Source organism: Cicer arietinum, chromosome 8 (assembly GCF_000331145.2).
Source record: "Cicer arietinum cultivar CDC Frontier isolate Library 1 chromosome 8, Cicar.CDCFrontier_v2.0, whole genome shotgun sequence".
In the NCBI taxonomy this organism is placed as follows: Eukaryota; Viridiplantae; Streptophyta; class Magnoliopsida; order Fabales; family Fabaceae; genus Cicer; species Cicer arietinum.
The window spans coordinates 5,610,488-5,636,757 of NC_021167.2; the positions used below are offsets into that span (position 1 = coordinate 5,610,488).

The following is a 26,270-nucleotide window of genomic DNA, read 5'->3' on the forward strand; positions in this document are numbered from 1 at the left end:
TTAATGTTTTTTGAGTGAAATACCCAAAATAACCTTAAATCAAAACAGTTGTACCCCACACTTGAAAATCCAGAAAAGTGAATTTTTCTGAAAAAAAATTTTACCGGAAATTTCAAGAGGATTGAAATTTCCGGTAGTTTAAAATCAATATCGGAAATTTGAAATTTCCGGTTGCCTTCCCGGAAATTTCATTTTTTGAAATTTCCGGTATGCATTTTTAACTACCAGATTTTTCAATTTTCCGATTTGTTTACCGGAAATTTCATTCCTTTTTGAAATTTCCGGTACACTGCTTAACTTTTTGGGCAGGAGCAACCAGCAAATTTTTGAAACTACCGGATTTTTGAAATTTCTGGATTAACTACCGGAAATTTCAAAAAACAAAATTTCCGGTGAACAAAAACTAACTACCGGATTTTTCAAAATATTTGAAATTTCCGGTATTGAAAATACAACTACCGGAAATTTCATTGACCAAATTTCCGGTAATAAATATAACTACCGAAAATTTAGTTGCAAAAAAATTACTTACCGGAAATTTCAACGAGGGTTCAGATTTTGGCAGTTATCATTATTATTATTATTATTATTATTATTATTATTATTATTATTATTATTATTATTATTATTTTTGCCACAAACATTCATCCTAAAATCAAATGGTTGACTAAATGTGCCACAAACAAAACTGTCCCTAATATTTTGCCTATGAAATACATATTTTCTTAACAACTCACTCCTATTTTTATTGCGAATATTTTATAAAATAACAACTTATTTTCTTAACAACTCTCTCCTATTTTTATTTCGATCTAATAAAAAAATTAATAAAATATTGTTAATATAATTAAAAAATAATAATAAAAATATTTAAAAAATATATAAAGTTTTAATAATATAATTTACTTTACTTTATTATTATTATTACTTTTATTATTATTATTAATATAATTTATTTTATTAATTAATTTATAAATAATATTCGGTATTCATTTATAACTACCGGAAATTTCAAAAATGAAATTTCCGGTATTCATTTATAACTACCGGAAATTTCATTCATTCTGAAATTTCCGGTAAACAACATTTTTTCATTTATAACTACCGGAAATTTCATTCATAATGAAATTTCCGGTAAAATTTTTTTTTAAAATTTTTACAGTTTTATCAAGGGTAGTTTGGACATTTAAAAATAAAATTTTTAAGTGAGGGGGTACAGGGTTAATTGAGGGGGTACAAAAGCCAACTTTCATTATTGTGTATTGAAGAATGACTTGGGCTTAATGTGTTCTTGTTTTTTTGTTTAAAAAATGACTCATTGTTTTATTCTTCAAACAAACTTAGTGGGCTTTGGGCAATATAGGGCATAAAATGGAACGATATTTTATATAGAAAATGGAAGGTTACAGATGAAAAATATTAATTAGAAAACTTTGAAAATATGTGGGAGGTGAGGAGTTAAAACTATCATTCCTTAAAATATTAAACAAATCACATGTAAGCCCAAAATACAACAGTGACATAGATGATAACCACTTGTTAGAATATTGTTCCTTTTTAATGGTTTAGTTTTTGACGTATACCAAACAACTAATAAAGTTTGTGATACATTATACTAACTTACATCAATGTTTACATTAATATGTTAATTTCAGAAATTAAAATATTGACATTTTGAATTAAATGATGTATTTAAATTTGTGATTGAGTTAATAATTAATACAATTATGTCATATATTTTTAGAGATTAAAATAATATTTTATTTAATTTTAAATTAATAAAAATGTAAAAATAAATTATTATTTACGATATTAAATTTCAATAAGTGAAATATAATTATATAAAAAAACAATTGTGAAACATAAAAAATACTAAAAGTTTAATTTTTAAGACGGATTATTTAAAAAAAAAAAGTAGAAAATAATATGTGATCATATGAATTTTTTTTTGGTAACAAGTCATATCATATGACTTCATGATAGCTCATTTCTGTTTATGTACCAATTTTCATTTTATTTCTTTGCACCAAAATCCTAGTAAGCTCCCATTTTTATATTGGTCGAGTGAGTATAGTGTTCAATTGAATATATGGTCCAAACACCACATGACACACATGCGATTGTGATTTCACGTTGGCACCACCTAATCCACTCGTGACATTTATTAACGACATTGACAATTAATTTAATTTGTTTATTTTATATGTAGACGTTGCTAAAATATTTTTATAAAGTACTATAATTAATAAAAGGTAAATTTAAAAAATAATATTAAATACATTTACTAAATTAAAAAAGAATTTATAATTGAAGGATAATATTTTTTTCAAATAAGTAATTATAATTAGAGAGAGAATATTCATTTAGCTTCATTTGTTGGTTTGCGATCGTATATTTGATCAAATTTAGTAATTGAGAATCACCCCTCACCTAATGCACCTTAACTAACACCTAATCACCACCGTCATCATTAACACTGCATCTATTCCCTTTAATTTTCAATTATGATCGTTATTATCATTGGAACAACAAGAATCAGTTGAAATAATTACACTTTCTCTTTTTTGAAATAATATTTTTAATAACATAATGTGTTAGATGTTATCGTTAAACTCAAACTGAACAACCATTTCCAATACAATTCTGATTGAGCATTGTTTCATTACTTGAGAAAAAAATTTAATTGAACTCAACATCTTCTTGTAGTTGAAAACTATTTCACAACTTAAATTACGATGATAATATTGTGTAAGTAAAAGCTCGTAATTATCTTCATTCTCATAGTTGAGAAGGTGACTTGATCGATGTCCGTTTGATAAAAACAAAGAAAAACAAATTTATGTCCCTCAAAATTGAATTAGTCAAACCAACATCAATTAGATCATTATCTCAATAGTAAGAAAGAAGATAATCGTGAATTTCTACTTTCAAGCATTGTCATTAATCATCTTTAAAATTTTAAATAATTTTATAACAGTAATTCACATATATAATATATTACATTGATCCATTAAAACGAGATAATATCATCTTAATTTCTTCTATATCTATTTATAGTTGATTTAGAGAATAATAGACACAAAAAAGTAATTAGTAGGTCCCACTACTAAGTGAGTTCTACTATCACTAATTTTTTTTAACTTCTTTGCCTCTCTCTCTAAATAAACTATAAACATAAAGAAGAAATAAAGAGGATATCATCTCCTTGAAAACACTTGTATGATTTTATATTGTATGTACATTGTCGTTTATGTAACATTCATTTCATTGTACACATAACCATATGAGTAATGGGCCTCGCCGGTGCCCAATCAATAATTATATTTTTCTCTTCGAATTTGAAGTCCCCCACAACATGCACATGGTCTGTTGAATTTACATTACTTGTTTTGGTCAAAAGGTTCCCAAACACCTTTTTCCATTGCCTCACCTCAGGGAATAATTGCGAAGAACGTAATACTCAAATAAAGTACACATGAAATATTTTATTCATTTCACTAAATTATTAATTTAAAAAATAAAAAGTATATCTCCTATCATCACAACATATCCGGTTATTAGATGCAAAAATCTTAAAAGACATAATTATTTTTTTAATTTAATTTTTGATAATATTTTGATTTTTTTTCTTTTATATTTTATTTAATTTTAAGTAATCAATTTGATCTTTTATATTTTAAAATGTTACTAATGTTATCATTTTTTTTATAAAAATTCATCAAAATTTTCAAATAAAACTCATAAAATTCATTATCACTTTTAATATAATGCAAATTTCATCAAATTTATCACTCAAGTCTTCAAAAAAAACAATTGTTTCATTTATTATATTTTCAAATTTTTGTAATAAAATTAAGTAAATGATCAAATCAGAAATAAAAAAGAAGATAAATGACTAAAATTATATTAAGAGACCGCATAAGTAATTGTATCAATATTAAAATACATTGTTTTTCATGTTTAAACTGGTGAGACCTCAAAGTAGTCTATATAAAACAATAAAAGTGGACCTTTTATTTTACAATTTCTAGTGACTTGAAATTTTTTCCTCTTTATTCTAAATAATTATAAAATTCAATTAGATCTTTCATATGTGCGATACATGAAAAATGTATGTTTGTACGATACAATAATTATATTTAAGACTTTATAAAATTACATGAATAAAAATATGAAACCCAATCAATGAAAAATTAATATTTTAAGATGTTACACAGTAGAGTACAAATTATTATACAATGTAGGATTGACTAAACATTTGTTAGAGTTTAAAGTAAATTTCAAAGTCTGACTTTGATAAAATTAATAACATTTTATGATAATTTTATTTAAATTTTAACTTTCTTATTTTTTGAAATGTGGATTTCTTGTCATAAATTATGTCATTGGTATATTTACACTCGTGATACCTTTTAGTTGTATATTTAAATGTTTTTATTTTTTAGACTAAATATACTTCAAAATTATAATTTTGTTGAAAGGTCTCAAATCCTTACTCTACCAATTTGAACCTTAGGTTGTGTGTAATAGTATCATATTAATATTGCACTTATAAGTTATTTTTTGTTATATTTGTATTTTTTTATAAGTAAAATTAAATTAATGAGAATATAAATGATACTCCAACTCAAAACAAAGAAAATATTATAGAAAACGAACAAAAGCAGATTGAGTTTAAGCACATTAAGAGAATAGTGCACCAGTTTGAGTACAAGATATGCAATATCCTATCTTCTCTACTATTAAAACAATATTGGGATCTGCAACAAAGATTAACCAACAAAATAGAAGACAAACAATTGCAGAAGAAAAACGAAAACGCAGAATGTTCAGAAAACGGAAATTGATTATCGTTCTCCGTTTTCTGCAGTTTTCTAAAACAGTTTTCCTTTCTGCAGTTTTCTAAAACCAGTTTTCTCTATCAATGCAAACGAAAATTAAAGAAGAATAAAGGAAGAATAACACCGATAATTTACGTGTTCGGTCTCAATTGTTGAGACCTACGTCACGGGCAAACAAGCAAGATTAATCCACTATTAATGATTGAAACTTTACAAGATTAAAGCCTTCTCAAGATTGATCTCCTAGTATCTATCACTGTTTATGAACCAGCAATACTAGCCTTTCTCTCAATCTTTCTTTTCTCCCTTTAATCTCATCTCTCTGATTTTCTATGAATCATGAATTGCATATGCCTCTCTTAGTTTTCCAGCTCTCACTATTACAACAATATTACTTCAATGCATTTACAACTATAGTATTTAAAAGCATTTACTTAACTAACTATAACCACCTTGTCATAACTAACTTGACCAAAGATAGTTATAACAACTCTTAAACATAACTAAATTTATGATTTGAGGCACACATTCACAATTCTCCACCTTGACTCAATATCATAATAATTCAATCATTGACCTTGCTGCCATTGCTTCATCTTTACTGTTTGTCAAATCCAACTATGTCTAAGCAACACTTGAACTTAGTTTGTGAAAGTGATTTGGTGAATGCAACAACTAGGTTGTCCTTAGTTGCAATCTTCTCAACTGAAACCTGATTTGAATCGATCACATCTCTAATGAAGTGATACTTAACATCAATATGTTTAGACTTATTATGATACACTTGATGCTTAGATAAGTGTATAGCACTTTGACTATCACAATTAATTGAAACATTACTCTGATTTATTTCTAGTTCACCAACAAGTCATTTCATCCATAAAGCTTCTTTAACATCTTCAGTAAGCGCAATGAATTCAGCTTGAGTTGTAGAAAGTGCTACCACCGACTGTGTAATTGCCCTCCAACTTACAACAGTCTCATATAGAGTGAAAACATAACCAGAAATTGATTTTCTAGTGTCCATGTTTCCAGCATAATCCGAGTCCACATATCCTTTGATTGGTTCCTTGTCATGATGAGTCTTTTTGAATTTTAAACCTATAGTTAGTGAGCCATTTAAGTACCTCATAATCCACTTAAGTGCTGACCAATGCAATGTTCCTAGATTTGTCATAAATCTGCTAACAACATTCACAACATAAGCCAAATCTGGCCTGCTACATATCATTCCATACATTATGCTGCCAACTCCACTAGCATAAGGAATGGTACTCATTCTTTGTCTTTCCTCATCAGTCTTAGGTGAGTCTTGCATAGACAATTTGTAATTTTGTCCCAGAGGAGTAGTAACTTGTCTTGCCTCATGCATTCTATATTTAGTGACAAATTTCTTCAGGTAGGCAGCTTGAGAAAGAAATAGTTCCCCTTTCATTCTATTTATTTTTATATCCATTCCTAAGATCCTTTTGGCCTCTCCAAGTTCTTTCATCTCAAACTCAATTCTAAGATCAGCTTTGAGCCTTTTAATATGGTCTTTACTTGAGCTTGCAAGAAGAATATCATCCACATAGAGTAATAGATAAATTGGAGAACATTCTTGACTTTTCTGAAAAACTGGAGAATGTTCTTGAGCTGGAGAACGTTCTTGATTTTTCTTTCAGAATGTAAACACAGCTGTCAAAACTACATCTTTGAAAACCAGATACTTCATTGAACACTTCAGCTTAGTTTTCTTTTGTGTTCCAATTTGCATATGCCATTCTTTAAATTTCATAAAAGTGTCACTTTTATTTTTAATGACATAGATCCATACTTTCCTAGAATAATCATCAATTATGGTTAAGAAGTAAGAACAACCAGCATGAGTTTTTGTCCTTGAAGGACCCCATAAATCAGAATGAGCATATTCAAAAGGTCTAGAGGTGTTGTGTTGGCCAACACCAAAACTGCCCCTCTTAGACTTTCCTAGAATACAATGATCACAAAATTCCAATTTTTCAATTTTGTCACCAATAAGCAAATTCTATTTTGATAACTCAATTAAGCCTCTTTCACTTACATGTCCTAACCTCATATGCCATATTCTAGAAGATGAATGCAAATTAGAGCTAGCAACTGAAGCTTGTGCAATTATAGTAGAACCTTCTAAAATATACAAGCCATTTCTTTTAATGTCTTTAACAATGATATCATCTTTATTAATAATAGTCATAATACCACTCTTTATGTTTGTGGAATATCCTAAGAAGTCAAACATACCAACAGAAATCAAATTTCTTTTTAATTCAGGTATGTACCTTACATCATTGAGCAGTAACTCTTTGTCGTTGAACATTCTGAATCTGATTGTTCTTTTGCCTTGGACTTTATATGTTTTGTTGTTGCCAAGAAGAACGACTCCACCATCACGAAGATCTATTGATTCAAAATAATCATTTCTTGGACACATGTGGAAAGTACAACCTGAGTCTAGTACCTAGTTCTTTTCACCTTCAGAATTTGAAATCATCAATGCCTCTGCATATTCATAACCAGCATCAACAAGTGCAGCATTTCCTGAATCTTGAGAGTTTCTTGATTCATTTCTTTTTGGACAATCTTTCTTGAAATGTTCCTTCTTGTGACAATGAAATCATCTATACTTCCCTTTAGATTTTGACCTTGAACTGGACCTTTGTTTATTTCCATTTGATCATTTCCTTTCAATTCTTCATTTGGTCACATTCAGATTTTCAGCATGATTATCATTCTTGACCTCAATTCTTTTATAGCTTTCATTTGTTCGGATGGATGCATGAACTTCTTCAAGAGTAATTGTTTGTTCTCTTCCAAACGTTATAGCATCCTTGAAATGTTCATATGAATTTGGCAGGGCTCTAAGCAAGGTCAGAGCTTTGTCTTCATCATCTATCTTGACTTCTAAATTTTCTAAATCATCAAGAATCTTGTTAAAATCAGCAAGTTGCATTGTAACTGGTTTATCCTCATCCATTTTAAAAGAGAACAGTTGCTGTTTCAAGAAGAGTCTATTTGAAACTGATTTAGTCATGTAGAGAGATTCAAGTTTAAGCCATAAGGCTGCTGCAATTGGTTACCTTGCAACTTCCCTCAAAGCTTTGTCTCCAAGACACAAGATGATAGTGCTCTTTGCTTTTTCAATCAGTTCTTCCTTTTCTCGTGCAGTCATTGTTGTAGGAAGAGCCGATTCACCCTTCAACGCATTCACCAAGCCTTGTTGTACCAGAACAACATGCATCTTTATCTTCCATAGACCAAAATCATTTGGTCCATTGAAATTTTCAATGTCGAATTTTGTGATTCCAACCATTGTTGCTCCCTCCCCACAAGCGGCGCCAATTGTTAAAACAATATTTGGATCTGCAACAAAGATTAACCAAAAAAATAGAAGACAAACAATTGCAGAAGAAAAACGAAAACGTAGAATGTTCAGAAAACCAGAAAAACCAGAAAACAGAGATTGATTATTGTTCTCCGTTTTCTGCAGTTTTCTAAAACCAGTTTTCTCTATCAATGCAAACGAAAATTAAAGAAGGATAAAGGAAGAATAACAGTAAGAATTTACGTGTTCGGTCTCAATTGTTGAGACCTACGTCACAGGCAAGCAAACAAGATTAATCCACTATTAATGATTGAAACTTTACAAGATTAAAGCCTTCTCAAGATTGATTTCCTAATATCTATCACTGTTTATGAACCAACAATACTAGCCTTTCTCTCAATCTTTCTTTTCTCCCTTTAATTTCATCTATCTGATTTCCTATGAATCATGAATTGCATATGCCTCTCTTAGTTTTCCAGCTCTCACTATTACAACAATATTACTTCAATGCATTTACAACTATAGTATTTAAAGGCATTTACTTAACTAACTATAACTACCTTGTCATAACTAACTTGGCCAAAGGTAGTTATAACAACTCTTAAACATAACTAACTTTATGATTTGAGGCACACATTCACACCTACTAAAAACCAGATTCATGCTATAAAGTGTATATAGACAAAAATCCCACACCAAGCTATGCCATTAAGAAATAATATTTTGTTTCTGAAAACTATAAGCACCATAGCACTACCAACTAAATTAAATTCCAAACATTTTTCTTGCGCTCCTCTTAACCACCCATTAGCATGAGGAGCTCCAACAATACCCCACCAACTGTAAACTTTTCACTAAACAACACAAGAAAAAAAAAAAGACACTTAAAAGAAAAGATGAAAAACTGACTAAACCTCTAAGAAATAAAAGAGACACTCGAGATCTTGAGGCAATATCAAAAACTAAAGAATCCTTTTGAGATGCTAGGGAAAATAATATGGGAATAGAGAACACCTAAAGATTGATCCATCCAAGGATTAGTCCAAAAATATTACTTTTGACCATTTCTTAGTCTGACAAAAAATCAAATCATGTCAACCCAATTCTCTAAGATGACCTATTGAATCAACACCAACCAAAAGAAAGTCAATAAGTATTGTTATCGTCTTACAATGAATATCACTATAGCAATAAAGAAGTAATCTCAAAATAAATGTCGTTTTTTAGTTGTTAATTTTTAGTTTTCAGTGTAAGATTAATCATTATTTTTTCAATTGTATGATCTAATTATTACAAAAAAAAAAAATTGCATCATCTAATTAACACTGTGTATAATATTCTCAAAGCATGGTATTCCATTTTGTATTTATAATAATGACAAACACACTAATTATTAATACAAATAATTTGATAAAATTAATGTTCTCTTTTTTCTTTATATAGTAATTTTCTATGATTGTAAAATAAGCAAAAACGATATTCAATAAATTATTATAAATAAATTTTAAATGTCAAAATTTACTATCATATGTAAATGTAAGTGTGTGTCTGTGTATTGTAATGTAGATACGAGAAAGATAAAAGAGATAAATAAAGATGAATATTTGGGTTTGTGTGGATGTGGGGAGATATACTTCATATTTATATAGGAGATGAATCGAAATGGAGAGCCATGAATACCAATCTATTTTGTATAACCAACACCTCTGTTTTTTTAAACATAATTTCAAAAAAAATAATTTAAATATTATAAAAATATACATAATTAAAAAGCAAGAACAATAAATGAAAATAAAATATACTTTATATTTAAAAAGTTATTTTTCTTTTAAATTTCTAAAATAAAATATTAACATTTTACAATAAATAAAAAATTTATTTAAGTTATGATTTGAAAGTTCTATATACGTTAATTTGACGATAAGTTTTGAATGAAATAATTAATGATATAAACTATAAAGTGAGTAAACAAATTTTATTTATTAAAACGATCATTATTTCTTAATTGAGGTAGTATGGGATATCTTGAGAGCAACAATAGTATCTGAATTCTTTTTTGATTAACACAACTTTATGGAAAAAAAAATCGAAATTCCATTAAGGCCTTGAAAGCTGAAAGTAATTACTAAATTATATGTTATTTTATATAATTAAAAAATATAATTAATTTTGTTTTGAGAAAGAAAAATATTAAATTATTTTATAAAATTATTTTACATTAATAACATAAAAGAGAAATTAATAGAATTAAAAGAAGATAGAATAATAAATAATAAATGATAAAAATTATTAATATTTATTGATATTATGAAATAATATATAATTTAAGACAAATTTTTTTGCAAGATGGAATAATTACTAATTATACTAACTTTTTTTTTGTAAAGTGTGAAAAAGTGGTGAAAAGGCACCGCCACCACGTGGTTGCTATATATGCTTATATGGCAATTGCATGATTCAATCATTTTTTTCTTCCTCTTAACTGTATTCCATTTTTTCAATGCTACTGCCTAAATTAGTATGGCGTTACCTTATCATTTAATAAGCAACTCATTGAAATTTAGAAGCATCTGTGCATGTGCATGCAATGCAAATTACTGAAATTAGCCACTACATTTTTGGTAGATCTTTTCTAGCAAAGTAGTTTTTGCATTTTATATGTAGGTATTGCACAATAGTTTTTAAACTTGATAGATTTTACTAATTTGCATTAGGAGTATTTCCTAATTCATAATGAATTATGCAAATTTAAGTAAGAAATAAATAAGAATAAATGAGAATTGAAATTATAAAATGAGATCAAATAGAGGTAAACTATATCTTAAAATTTTATAAAAAAATAGATTTATTAGATGGATAAATTAAAAATATATTTACTTATTTTTTAGATATAGACGGTGTTCGGTAAGAAAAAAAAAAGGATGACGAAGTAAACTAGCTGATAAAAATGTATTTCTATTAAATATAAATAATGTATAAATTAGTTGATAATAAATAATAAATAAGTCAGTTGATTGAATTTGAAGTATTTATATGTATATATATATATATATATATATATATATATATATATATATATTTATATTTCCAAAATTAACAACCAAGTGATTATGAATTTTCTCCTAATTTAATTACTCTTGAGTGGATTTTTGGATTGATAAAATTATTTAGAGAGCATGAAAAATACATTTAGTTGGAAGGTAACTATCGATCTCTCCTTATATGAAGATTCTAATAATCATTTAAATAAGAAAATAATATTTGGTACTTATCACATGATACTAAAAAAAGTTAAAGAGAGAGATGCAATAACCTCTGCTCTCAGTTTCAAAAGCTGAGTAATGGCAATACCCTCCTTTTTGACGGTGAAAGAAAAAAAGAAAGAAAATGCAATTTCTGCATTCACCTTTTACTTTTTCAGTGATATTATTTTAAATCTAGATTTTATGTAGTAAAAAATGCATCTAGTTCTATTATTAATATTTTCGTAACTGTTAGACGACTTAAATTTTAAATATATTTGTATTATTATTATTATTATTAAATTCAAAAATACGATTTTGAGATTTTAACTTTTTAATTTAAATTGAAATGCTTTAATTACAGAACTATATACAATTTTGAAGTATACAATTCAGATTATCTTCTTTACCATTATACAGCTGGGAATTTTTTTTTTTCATTTGTTTTGAGTGAGTGAGTTGACTTTGATATTTGAACTTCCACATTGTGTTCTTCACTACATTACATATAATAATAATAATGGAATACAAAAACTCGTTGAATTCTTCCTAGTTAAATAGTTGTTTAAAGACGCGTTTGCCATAAAAACTAGAACCAAATAAGCAATCTTGAAATATACAGTCATTTATTGCAAGAGTATGACTAATTTAACTTTTTAAATTTGTAAAATAATAACGTAGTCATTTAAATTAAAAAAATAGCAATCAATGTAGTCAAAAATATTTTTTTTTTAAATTATTACCACAGTTTAAAAAAATTCTATTTGTTTTGATACAGCAATAAATTATTTAAATATATATATTTTATTTTTATTTATTTTATTAGAAATATATACTCTTTTATTAATTTCAATGGATATTCACTAAAAAATATTTTAATAAAAAAATAAAAAAAATTAATATTTTAAAGTTTAAATGATTAAATCACTATTTTGTAAATTTTTAATTTAATTATTGATTTATTTGTCAATGATGAAATTTACTTGCATTTGAGTTTGCCGAAGCATGAATTGTAATGTAAATTTTTTCTGTCAGAGTTACAATTCTATCAGAATCTAGTTTCATTCTGACAATTTTTCAGATTTTAGGATCTATTTGTATAGAATTTACACATATGATATCTTATTTGGAGATTTTTCTACTAGGATCTACATTTGGATTATACTGTACAAGCTAAATTTAGAACAACTGAAAAAAAACAAAAACAAAAAAGAACACATGATTTTTAGTGACACAATTATATCCATTCATTTTTTTCCTCCTCCTCCCATTTTCAGAACTTCTCTTTCTCTCTGAATTTATCTTCACATAAAGTTGGATAAATAAAGAATAAAGAATAAAGATTTTTCTTTGAACAATTAACTCCTCACACAAGTCTTTACCCTTATCACCTTTGGTAATAAATTTTCTTCACATAAAATTCAGAACTTTTTTTTCTTCTACATTCCATGTGATGATGTATTTAACAATCTGTTCATTAAAATGGGGACCATTTCACAAAGCTCCAACTTTTCCATAAAGATACAGAAACAACTCATTTTCCTTCTCATAATTAATTATAGGACCTTTATAGTTATTAGTTAATTTCTATATTTATTTCCTCCTTCTGACATCTCTAAATTAAAATAATATAAAGTATATAAAAACATGTTACAATATTTATCTATATCTTTTTTGTCTTATGAATGTAGAGTTTAACCTTTGATTAATTAGTTTGTTTCTGCAGATAATGATTGGGGGGGTTGAAGGCTTGAGTGGTCCTTATGTTTCATACCATCCCAACAATTCAACACAAGATTCATCAAACAATTCAAGAAAACAATATTATATAAATAAATTTGCTTCAATACAAAAATGGTCTTTCTTTGATATGCTATATGATTTCAATGACATGTGATAGTAATAATAATAATAATAATATTCATTCTCATCATTGGAATTTGGAGTTTAGAAAAGTTTTGAGGAGGAAGTGAGTGAGAAAATTAAAAGAAAACAAAAATGGGTTCTGTTGGAGGAGAAGAAGTAATTCAAGAAGCTGCAACAGATCATGAAGAGAGAATTCTTGTTTCTGTTCGTCTTCGTCCTCTTAATGATAAAGAGATTTCAAGAAATGATGTATCTGATTGGGAATGTATAAATGATACTACCATTATATACAGGAATAATATTTCAGCTTCTGAAAGATCTCTTTATCCAACAGCATATTCATTTGGTAACTATACACTACATTATATTCATCTTCATATTTGGTGGGAATTTAAAAAAAATGTGTTTTTTTATATATATGTTGTATGTTATAAATCTTGAATATTTGAAGTTGAAAATTGTCCAAAAGGGTATGATAAAGTGGATTTTTTTTTTTGGTCATAGACAGAGTATTTAGATCAGATTGTTCTACAAGGGAGGTGTATGATGAAGCAGCTAAGGATGTTGCTCTTTCTGTTGTCAGTGGCATCAATTGTGAGTTTATTTTCTTTGGATTTTTTTCTTCTTAATCAGAATCTTCTTCCATGTTAACATCTTCCTTTGATCTTTGTTGAGAATGGTGAAACTCCCGCAATTCACTTTAGTGGTAATGTTGTAATCTAGACAGTAGTATTTAAATACAAATTGTATTTAGGTATAATTGGTCGAATTCCGAGATCAAATATCGTGTATGAATTATTTTTTGTATCTTTATTATTTTGAACTAGACTTATTGTTCTAACAATCTTGTAAATGATCAGCAAGCATTTTTGCATATGGACAAACAAGCAGTGGAAAGACATACACCATGAGTGGTATAACTGAATGCACTGTTGCTGATATTTTTAACTATATAGACAAGGTAAATGAAACACATCATTGCATTACTTGGTCTTTCTTCTCTAAATAATTTTTTTATTTGGATTTTTATTTGTTTTATAGCACAAGGAGAGAGAATTCATTTTGAAGTTTTCAGCAATTGAGATTTATAATGAATCTGTAAGGGATCTCCTTAGTCCAGATTGTACTCCTCTTAGACTTCTTGATGATCCAGAGGTAAATAAGTAGCTTCTTCTTCATTTTTACAAATCTAGTTAATATTTATTCATGCATTTTTCTTATGGTTTGTCTTAATTTGACAGAGAGGGACAGTTGTTGAGAAACTTACTGATGAAACTTTGAGAGACTGGAACCATTTTGCAGAACTCATTTCTTTCTGTGAAAGTAAGAAGGGTTTGAATTATTTGTTGATTGAATTTATTTCCTTTTGTTCTCTTTTTCTGTTTTTCTCTATAAATTTTGACTATTTAGAGCTAGTGCTAATAAAATACTTGTCTCGATGCGACATTTCGCAGCTCAAAGGCAAATAGGAGAGACATCATTGAATGATGCAAGCTCTAGATCTCATCAGATTCTCAGACTGGTATGATATGTTCTTATTTATGTTAAAAGAACTTAGGCGTGTTTGGACTGATTTATTTGACTTTATCTCTGACACTATGAGACTGTTTGAAAAAACTTATGGCATGTCCATAACTTGTTTCTTGCTTATTTGCATAAGCTCTCGTCTCTCAGTGATAGTTTATGAAAATAGATTGACTTTATCTTATCTTTTGTTATAGAAATAGTTTATGCATAATCACTTAGTGCTTAATTAAGATGTTCATTCAAACACTTCAGTAAACTTTTATGGCATATCTTGTCTTACATTTTCTTAACAATGTGGTTCTTCAGACAGTTGAAAGTTCAGCATGTGAATTCCTTGGAAATGAAAAATGTAGCACTCTTTCTGCTTCAGTGGTATGATTGATTTTTGCTCATTATATAAGAATATATTTCAAGTATCAAGTTTGTTATGTTAATGAACATGTATAGGAAATTAGATGATGATGGTGATTATTTTTTGTGGTACAGAATTTTATTGATCTTGCTGGAAGTGAGAGAGCATCTCAAACCAATTCTGCTGGTACAAGGTTGAAAGAAGGTTGCCACATAAATCGTAGTTTACTAACTCTAGGAACTGTTATCCGAAAACTCAGGTTACCTTATAAACATTATGTTTCAATATTTGTTATATGCTATGAAGTACTGATATTGACATGGACACCGGACACACACGGCCACTTTACACGTAATTGGTTATCTAAAAGTAATGAATTTGGTTGCAGTAAGGGAAAAAATGGACATATACCTTTCCGAGATTCGAAGCTAACTCGCATATTGCAATCGTCATTAGGAGGCAATGCTAGAACTGCAATAATCTGCACAATGAGTCCTGCAAGGAGCCATGTTGAACAAACAAGAAACACTCTCTTATTTGCAAGTTGTGCTAAAGAAGTTTCAACTAATGCACAAGTGAATGTAGTGGTGTCTGATAAAGCATTAGTCAAACAATTACAAAAGGAGTTGGCTAAACTTGAAAGTGAATTGAGAAATTCAGGATCAACCCGTCCTAATTATGATTCTGCAGCAGCATTATTGAGAGAGAAAGACCATGAAATTGAAATGGTAATAGTAATAATGAAGCTTTTGATGCAAAACTCATATATAAACTGATCATGTGTTATTTGTGGATTATTATAAATACAAACTCTTTATAATATGCAGTTAAAAAAGGAGTTAAAGGAGGTTACCTTGCAGAGGGACCTTGCACACGTTCAAATTAAGGACATGCTCCAAGAAACTGAAAATAACATGCCTAATTTAATAGAAGAGGTGAGTTATATGAATTCAAATTCACTGCAGCCAGAAATTCCCCGCAGTCAACTCATCGATGGCTGTTGAAAAGAGATTGGACATTCTAGATTCCAGTGCAGATTTTGATTTTTTATAAATGTAAAAATAACAAACTTAAAATCTGGATTGTCTGATCTCGGCCCAAAAGGCCATCGATATGCAGACTGCGTGAATTCATGAGATTGCTAACCACATAAAATTTGGGATCATGTCTTTTTAATTAGATCTAATCAAACTTTCCTTCCAAATCTCCAGGAGAGTTTAGGATCTCGGTATCCAAAATTGCGGGTAAGAAATGCATGGGACATCGAGAATCGAAGATCGGAACCGAACATTTTAAGTATTGACCGTGAGGAAAGTGTTAGGTCCTTTGATGCATCTCACTATTCAGATGGACATAGTATTAGTTCTGATGACAATTTGTTCCAACTACCTGACCTTGACAAGAATCTTATGGTCAGAAATTCTTCATCTGGACTATCTGTTAAAAGCATTAATGCTGCACAAAATGATTTGGATAAAAAGAACATTGAAGATCAACATGAAGAGGACTATTGTAGAGAAGTTAGGTGCATTGAGTTAGAAGATCCTATAAAAAATACACATACACATTCAAACTCAGAAGATTTAAGATCAAACAATACATATACTGATTCTAGTGTATCATCTCCTCATGCAAAGACAGCTATGTCAGGAATAAATGTGAATTTGTGTTCATCTGAGTTAAAGGAAGAGAAAAGAATGAACCGTTTGCGCGAATATTTCGTTCTTCCAACGCCGGAGAATATTTCACCTTGGATGACAGAAAACAACAATAGAAGTAGTAGTTCTAGTTCTAGATCATTGAAGTTTAGCAGAAGTAGAAGCTGTAAAGCTAGTCTCATGAGGAATATATCTTCTGATTGGTTTGATGATGATGATGTAGTTCAGAACACACCTCTAATAGGGAATGAAAAAGACTTTGCTGGAAGACCTGAAGGATTTCTGAGAAAGGCTCATACATTAAATTATAATGCAAATGCAGAGAGGACTTCAAAGAATGCGAAGCCGTTCGTCGACGAGGAAAGTGAGAGCAATGATCTTTTAACTACAAACAGAAAGGAAACAGAAAATCTTAAGAGATTGAATTTACTGGCTGATCATGAGGTAAGCTTCTATTGTGAATCTTTCTTCATTTTTGTTTTGTTTCTTCCACTTACTATTGAGCCTTGATAACAAAACTCAGTAAGTGATTCTTTGAGATTGTTTTGCATGACAGGTTCATGGGATAGGATTAGATGCCATAATGTCTGCAAAGAATGTCAAAGATATTGGTTTGGACCCAATGCAAGCTGATGGAGAAAATAATTCAGATTGGCCTTCAAAATTTAAGAGGCTACAAAAGGATATTATTGAACTTTGGGATGCTTGTAATGTTTCATTGGTTCATAGGACATACTTTTTCCTTCTCTTCAAAGGGGATCCATCAGATTCTATTTATATGGAGGTAGAGCTAAGAAGACTATCATATCTTAATCAAACTTTTTCACAAGGCAATAACACTCTAGGAGATGGAAGAACCAATACCCCTGAGTCAAGGTAACATTTCCATTATAAAAGGTTTTATTGAATTACATATTCCAAAATGAAAAAAATTACTTTTAAATTTAAGGATTAAATGTTTTTAATGAAAAAACTACTATGTATTTCACTTGAAAACAGCATGGGAGATCTAAGAAGAGAGAGACAAATGTTGTGCAAGCAAATGCAGAAGAAGCTATCAAAATCTGATAGAGAGAATTTATATTTGAAATGGGGGATTCGTTTGAGTTCAAAGCATAGGAGGTTGCAGTTGACTCATCAGCTATGGACTAACACAAACGACATAGAACATATTAGAGAGAGTGCAGCTGTTGTTGCAAAGTTGGTTGGTCCAATTGAGCCAGAACAGGCTCTTAAGGAAATGTTTGGGCTCAACTTTGCCCCACGGCTCACAAGTAGGAAATCTTTTAGTTGGACTTGGACAAACAGCATGAAGCAGATTTTGTGAGTTTAGAATTTGGATTATTTTTGGTGAATGCTCGTCCACCTCCGTCTTCAAATATATTACTGGAAATTAGGATTCAGTAGTATATTTTTTTCACTACCAGAAACTAGATTCGGTAAAAGACTGCAAAAATTTAGAGTTGGGTGAACATTCACCTTATTTTTAAATAGTTTGATACCGGGAGCAATTTATCCACTTACAATTCTAAATTGTCATATGTGTTTTTAAAAGTGTACTTTTAGACTATATATTTAGTCTAAGTGTACTTTTAGACACCACAAAATCTGAAGTGATATTTGAGTGTAGAAAGTTTCTCCCTTAATATGACAATGTTAAAAAATTTGGGAGGTTTTATATGTAATAACACGATTCTCCCCTGTTCCATATTGTGATTTTTTGTTGTAATTTTTAAGGTGACTTTTAGAATGGTCAAGTTACTTAATTTGTGTATGGTGGAGAAGTTGTGACCTATATAGTTGTCACATAACTTTATTGATTTATGAATTAGCTCCTCAAATAGATGGTGCATTATATTTCACATGTAGGGATTCAGAAATTAATTTCAAGGATACATGAAGAAACAAACCATGTAGGTGATGAGGAAACAAAACGAAAAAGCTAAGCAACAATAATTGTTTTTTTCTAAACCAAGACGGTAAGATAAAATTCCGGTATGGTAAAATAATAGATTATGATTAATGAACATCTAGATTAAAGTTTACAAAGAAAAGACATGTGTATTTTCCCAATAATCATAACTTGTATGGTACTTCAACTTTTCACCAAAAGCTTCACCACCAAGGGTGAATGTCTGAATGATACTTGTCAAGTCATCATTCAAGAACTTGTCACACAATTTAAAGTTTGCATACCTATATAAAGTACAACAATATTAGCAAACAATGCTTAAGAAATATTGTTGAAACTGCAATTTGCAAGCGGGTGGAATATCCATCTGCTACTTGGCAACTAAAAAAATTCGAAAATTGATATAACATGAGTGCATATTCTATATTCCCCTCCTCCATAACAACGAAAGATGTAAACAAAATTTAAAAGATGTTATTTGTAAGGAAAGTGTGCGTCCACATGATATATATATATGTAATAACAATTATTTTGAGAGGAAGTATATGTTGTAATGCTAACTTTATTAGGCAAATGGTAATGAGTTTTGGAAAGACAAAAGGTGAGCAAGAGCTGGCATAATAAATTGCACACATGAAACATGGGTTACGTGAAGTGGAATTGGATAAGGATGTCTAATTTTGCTTCTCAACCTTTTTTCTATCTCTTCATATTTAAAAATTATTCTATTTTATCGTATCACAAAAATTGTATAAAATTACTCTACCTTTGAAATTATAAAAGTAGAGAATCCAATTTTAGTAAAATAATTATTGTCTTCTCTTTCACGTGAATTGATACATTTAAAATATTTATTTGTATTATATTATTTATATTTTAAAATATCCGTAAAATGTTAATTATTATTTTTTTGATATAAAAGAGTGCAAAGTTTGACAAGAAAAAATATTAAACTAATTTTTATTTTTATTTATTTATTTTATTATAAAAGTAAATACAGTTTTTTTTAAAAAAAACTAATATATTTAACATTTTTCTTAATACATATAGCTCTAAACAACAATTTCCTCCTCGCAAGTTATGAATGAAATTAAGCTGTCACTGATTTGAAAGACAATTTGTTTTGTACCGTGCACCTCCCAGTTGTCCCTCCCACCCCCTCATCATCAAGAAAAATTCTAAATTGCCCCTAATATTATTAGTAAAAACCCCAAAAAGATTCTCTTCTTTTTTTTTTTCATCCATTTTATTCGAAAGTTTGAATTGTCTGAATTACATTTGCAAATATTCGAACCTTTGAAACTTTCGAAATCCAAAAGTAAGATAAATTTCGAAACTTTGAAATTTTCGAAATATTAACTTTCTAAATTTCGAAAGTTTTCATGAACATGAAACTTTCGAAGTTCATTTTTTCCCAAAATTTTGAAACTTTCGAAAGTTCCATGAACATGAAACTTTCAAAATGCAGAAACCTTCGAAACTTTCTGACAATCTGAAAGTTTCGAAATATAAAATTCAGAAACATAAAGTTTTTCATTTTTATTAGTAATAAATAGTAATGTATTAATACTAATAAATAGTAATAAATTTATAATAATAAATTTATAGTAATAAATAGTAATATATTTATAGTAATAAATTAATAGTATTAAATTTGATATTTAATTTCGGAAGTTTCTTTTCAGATTTTCTAAAAATGAATTGAAAATTTAGAAACTTTGGAATTTTTTGAAACTTTCGAAATTGACTTACTTCGAATGTTTGAAATTTTTGAAAAATATGTGTTTCGGAAGTTTCACATTCATCCAAATTTTCGAAATTTTATGGAAATTTTCGGAACTTTCATATTCAACAAAAGTTCCGAATGATATGTGTTTCGGAAGTTTCAAATTCTTCCAAACTTTCGAAACTTTCTGGAAATGTTAACTTCGAAACTTTCATATTCATCTAAAGTTTCGAAATTGGTAATTATTTCTATAAAATTATATTTCGAAAGTTTCTAATTTAACAAAAGTTCCGAATAGATAATAAAACTCACTTTTAATTATTTCGAAAGTTTTAACCTTTCGAATATTAAATTTTTTTTTGTAAGTTTCGAAAGTGGGGGTGAGAAAAGAGAATGATAAAATAAAAAGGATAAAATAGTCATTAAAAAAAATAGGGGTGAGAGATAAAAATGGAAGGGTGCACCGTACAATTCTCTTTGTTTAATCGGTATCTAGTACGAGCCCATAAGCACAAGCCCTAAAGGTATTGTAGAAAGGCCCAAGTGATTGTTGAAACAGAAGTTTAGGAGCATGCCCTTGGTAAACGTAGTTCCATAAGGCCTATTTGGATGAATGACTATCAATGCTAAAAGAATACTCTCAAAACATGTTGTTGTCATGATCACTATTAGTTGTCATCTTCAAATTGTTGTTTTTTCATTTAGACGAACATGTCGCAACATGATTTCAATGGGGTGATGTGCATCGAACATATTATATTGTGGCCTATCTTTTTAGACATTGTTCGCCACTTTTCTAGTCCACCACATAAATTTTTTGAAGCTCTACTATACTATTTCATTTTTTTTATAATATTAACTAACGAAATTTTAACTGTAAAAAAATAAATTATTTTTTTAAGAGTAATATTAATTTAAAATACTTGTTTATTTTAAAATCAAATAATAATTTTATTAATAAATTTTCTAAAAAATAATAAAGCAAAGTAGTTAAAATTATAAAATGTAAACTTAATGTGTGCAAAGTCAAAGTAAATTCGAAATTAAAACTAATTTTTTAAGTGTAGAAAGGAGTAGACATTTAAGTGTTCGTACTTGCGCTCATTCTTCCTCAATTATATTAATAATTGCTCTAGAGTATATCCATACCCATAGTGCAAATTAGCACCTTGTTTATTGGAGGTATTTTTGCATGTGTCTATAAGAACTTGTTTAATTGTCATCCCCATGTACAAAATTATTTATAAAATACGTCATTGGTGTATATAGTATAGATAGATAGATACAATATTGATATAGATAATTAACAAATGAAAAGAAAGGGAAACATCTGTTTCTGATTTGTATATACAAACACTTCTCACGGCCCAATTCGTAAAACATGCTTTAATGCTTTGTGTGACAAGAAAGTGCAACCAATATACTTGTGAACATTATTAAGACCCCCACCCAAGCAAAATAAATTGTGACAATACACGATGGCTTGAGGGAAGATGTTTTCCATAAGCAAAAAAAAAATGAAACATTTTATGGAGTAGAGTGACTCAAAATATATAAACTTATAAATGATAAATTTCACAATAATTAATTACACAAATGTGAAAAGTTAAATATTAAAAAAATATATTATTTCATATGTTTAAATAGTTTGTAAGTTATTTAAATTTTGTATTAATTTTATCATATAATTATCCGGATACATGTTTTCTCATTGATATAAAAAATTCTCCTAAAAAAATTATCTCCGGCTATTATTGAAAAAAAACATCGCAAACATTCAAAAATATAATTAAATGTAATATTTTTTTTTATTTCATGTAAAACACAAGTTGAATTTATTAAATCGTTAATTTTTAATGTCAAGTGCTGAATTATCATGATTAAATATTTTAAATAAAATAAAAGGTGTATTAAAAATAATATTATTAAATTATAATAATAATAATAATCAAACTTTAAGATTTTTTTTCTTATAATATTGACAAGAGACAGATTTGCGAAAGATTATAAATAAAATTTGGCAGTTGTAAGTTGTATGCAACTTCTATTGAGAAAATATTCAATAAAGTTGGTATAGCTCCATGATCTTCTCCTAATCTGAAATATTCATTTACCAACAAAAGAAGAAGATTATAAATGGAATGGGTGAGAGTATGTCTTTACTATTTAATATTAAGTTTCCTAATTGAGATCCTGCTTTCTTCACTGATAAAATTAATGAACCAAAACTGCTTCCTATTTGCCATTCAATTGAATCACAAAGATAGACATACATATAGGTAATTAAATTGAATGCCTATACTTGCCAAACACATTATTTTCATAATAATGAATCTTCAAAGCTTTAAATTGAGGCATGTCCAAAATTCCATTTCTCATCCACACCTACTCGACCTAAGCTAGCAGGCTTGTGCTCAATTTCTGGCACTGCTAAATAAATTATTGCTAGATGGACCATTGTTCAATTACTGCACAATTATGTAATGAAGAATCATATTGTTAAAGTGAAACCCTTTTTAGTTGGCATAATTTCTGCACTCTGCACTAGATATTGATGGAGCCTAACTACAAATGGTGACCCTTTTCCCTCTCCTTTGTAACAAGTTTCTAGCAAATAAATTTTATTTTAAAATAAATATAACTTTTACTTTTTTTAATATAATATTAATTAATTTATTCCAATTAATATAACATGCATCATTTTCAAGTAATTCTTATGATAGTTGTTAATAGTTAATGAAGACAATTTTATAAAATTATTACACTAATATTATTTTAATTATTTATCTTCTTGATCAATATAAAAGAATCTTAAACATTTATTTTGAAACAAAGGGGGTAATTACTAAAATAGTTGTAATCCAATGTCCAAGGACGCTGCATTAATTTGAAATTAATAATTTGCATAATGGGTTGTCCTCATATTGTCAAATATTTCACCTAAAATATCAATATCAGATTTGTGGTCCACCAAATTGATTGACATTAATCCAATTTGCTCCTTTTGGATTTAGCTTTTGCTCATTTGATGTACTTTCCCACAAAAACTTTGTGGCTAAATATATTCCAAAGCCTAACCAACAGTGTAAAACTTGGCTCCTTTTGCTTTCAATTTCCGTCGAGATATATTGACAATTCAATTGAAAGGGAACAAACCATGCATCATATAGACTTTTTAAAGAAAAAACACCTAACAATGAGCCAAAATCATGGAAGGTGAAACAATAAAGTGCCAAAAGATATATAAAAATACATGTGATATTTTTCCAAAATAAAAATAAAATGTATGTGATATGTCCCAGCCGTCCAAGTAGGAAAAGACCCAGTTTCCCCCCATACACACAATCATAGCTACCATGGCATTGTTTTGGATGAGCCACTTGTCATTGCCAATTGAATAGCCCAAGAAGGAAAATAATAATAGCTGAGTTAGACCCCACCACAATCTTAATCCCAAATAAAGAAAACTATATTACAAATGAAATCTAGCATAAAATATATTTTTAATTCTTTGAAATATTTCAATTTTTATTTTCAATTTATTTTAAAAAAATAATTTTCAAATTTTTTGTTAGTAATTTTAATCTTTATTTTTTTATAAAAATTTATGTCATATATTTTAAGTAATATTTTTTAATATTATATCGTTGATAAGACTTTAAAATATTATTATTAGTTTAATAATTTTACTATTTATTTTTAAATTTTTATTAATTTATCTATAACTTCAAATTAAAGATTAGATCATTAAATTAAAGATTAAGTAGTTAAGTTATTAAATTTATGGTATTTTAAGGTCTTAACAATGATATGTTATAAAAAAAGTCAATTAAAAATGTGACATCAATTTTTATAAAAAAAACAAAAACTATAATTAATAAGTAAAAAGTTTAAAGGATCAAAATTCAAATATAATTTTAAAAAACTAAAAATAAAAATTGATATATTTAGAGAAATTAAAAATATATTTAATTATAAAATCTATTTATTTAAGATGAAGATTATATTAGACTAAAATAATATTTCATTTTAACTTGTATTCTCTTTGGACATTTATTAGTATTTGCTTAACGAGTCTATGACATTTTTCTTATACAATCAATGTTGTATATTAATCATTAATTGGTTAATATTATATTGAATGTGAGAATCATACTTACCAATTCATGATTCTATTCTATAAGTCTTCTATATTGAAGAATATAAAATACTAACAATGACGTTAAAGATACATGTTAAAAAATTAAATATATGGAAACAAATGTTCTAAAATTATGTGTTAAGAAATAAAAAATAAAAATATAATATAATACTATGTAGAAAATACAAAAAATTAAAATTGTAAAGACTTGAATATACCATTTTTAATATTTGATTCTCACTTTTATTATCTTAATAAAATATTCGTTAGCATTATTTTTAATTCTTAAGATGTGATTTAGCCGGATTAAGATAATTGAGGGATTTTTTACTTTTATATTTTGTATTTATTATTAACGAATTGAGGGATATTAAAATAATTAAAAGGTTGGGATAGAAAAACAGAAAAGAGAGTGAAGCAGTGCTAATGATTCATGCCATATCACATCATATGAGGTTCAAAAGTTTGCAGACCCAGGGGTCCCAGCAGAACGTCACACAGTACCATTTTCAAAAAAGTGTTCGTTCAAATGGTTCTAGTTCTAGGAAAGAGAGAGACACAAATAAAATAATACTACTAAGTACTAATAATAATAATAAATAAATAAAATATAAAAAGAGTAATTCACTATGCAATTCCAAAAATAGAGAGTGAGGGAAGAGGAAGAGGTTATAGAAGTCATAACTGCGTTTTCATCAGAATTCACAAACGGAGAGTTGCTTTGCATAATCTGGCAAATACGCACACTGGCGCACACTTATGCCACTCTCTCCTCTCACCTTCCTCATATTCTTACTTTAAGTAGTTTATAATGCACTATGCTAATGTACGCTGCTAACCTCAGCACACTATTATAACCTTCCTCATTCTTCTTCTCTGTTTCATTCCACACTATGCATACGCTTCTTCTCATTTTGGTACTCTGCGCACCGTTCTTATCCTACGCCGATCCTAGCGCTGTAACCGTCTCAGAGATCCAAGCCTTAACGTCGTTTAAGCTCAACCTCCATGATCCTGTCGGAGCTCTCGACGGTTGGGATCCATCCTCGCCGGAAGCCCCGTGTGACTGGCGCGGCGTTGCTTGCAATAACGACCGAGTCACGGAGCTTCGTTTGCCTCGTCTTCAACTCGGTGGTAGACTCAGTGAGCGTCTTTCGGAGTTGCGCATGCTTCGCAAGATAAGCCTCCGTTCGAACTTCTTCAATGGAACCATTCCTTCGTCGCTTACCAAATGTAAGCTTCTACGCTTTGTGTTCTTACAGGATAATGCATTTTCCGGTAAACTTCCGGCGGAGGTTGGAAACCTCACCGGTCTTCAGATTTTCAACGTTGCACAGAACAACCTCTCTGGCACCGTTCCAAGCGAGCTTCCTCTTAGTCTCAAATATCTCGACCTATCGTCGAACGCTTTCTCCGGCGAGATTCCGAGTACCGTTGGTAATCTATCTCTTCTTCAACTTATCAACCTCTCGTACAATCAATTCTCCGGCGAGATTCCGGCTACGTTCGGGGAGCTTCAACAACTGCAATATCTCTGGCTTGACCACAACTTCCTTGAAGGAACCCTACCTTCGGCGCTTGCTAATTGCTCTTCGCTCGTGCATCTGAGCGCGGATGGAAACTCACTCGGCGGCGTACTTCCGTCGGCGATTTCGGCTCTTC

The 26,270-nt window shown here is 28.8% G+C and overlaps 2 protein-coding genes across 3 annotated transcripts in view; both read left to right on the top strand.

The window, feature by feature from the left end:
• The first annotated feature begins 12,805 nt into the window (after positions 1-12,805).
• Positions 12,806-18,691, top strand: LOC101496830 (kinesin-like protein KIN-7F). Of its 2 annotated transcripts, XM_012719088.3 has the most exons (14): positions 12,806-12,822; positions 13,153-13,638; positions 13,797-13,886; positions 14,153-14,253; positions 14,334-14,447; positions 14,534-14,615; positions 14,747-14,814; positions 15,126-15,191; positions 15,306-15,430; positions 15,560-15,899; positions 15,999-16,106; positions 16,383-17,273; positions 17,386-17,705; positions 17,829-18,691. In XM_012719088.3, the coding sequence occupies exons 2-14, from the start codon at positions 13,425-13,427 to the stop codon at positions 18,154-18,156; spliced, it is 2,847 nt and encodes a 948-aa protein (XP_012574542.1). In that variant the 5' UTR covers positions 12,806-12,822; positions 13,153-13,424; the 3' UTR covers positions 18,157-18,691. The 2 variants fall into 2 exon arrangements, with proteins under 2 accessions (XP_012574542.1, XP_004512117.1); XM_004512060.4 differs by lacking the exon at positions 12,806-12,822 and having other exon boundaries at positions 12,938-13,638.
• Positions 18,692-25,239: 6,548 nt separating this feature from the next.
• LOC101497358 (uncharacterized) overlaps positions 25,240-26,270 on the top strand; it is a 4,710-nt gene continuing 3,679 nt past the window's right edge. Inside the window, 3 exon segments of the mRNA XM_073364454.1 lie at positions 25,240-25,640; positions 25,643-25,752; positions 25,754-26,268. Of these exon segments, the coding sequence (XP_073220555.1) occupies positions 25,502-25,640; positions 25,643-25,752; positions 25,754-26,268 (764 nt within the window). The 5' untranslated portion in view covers positions 25,240-25,501.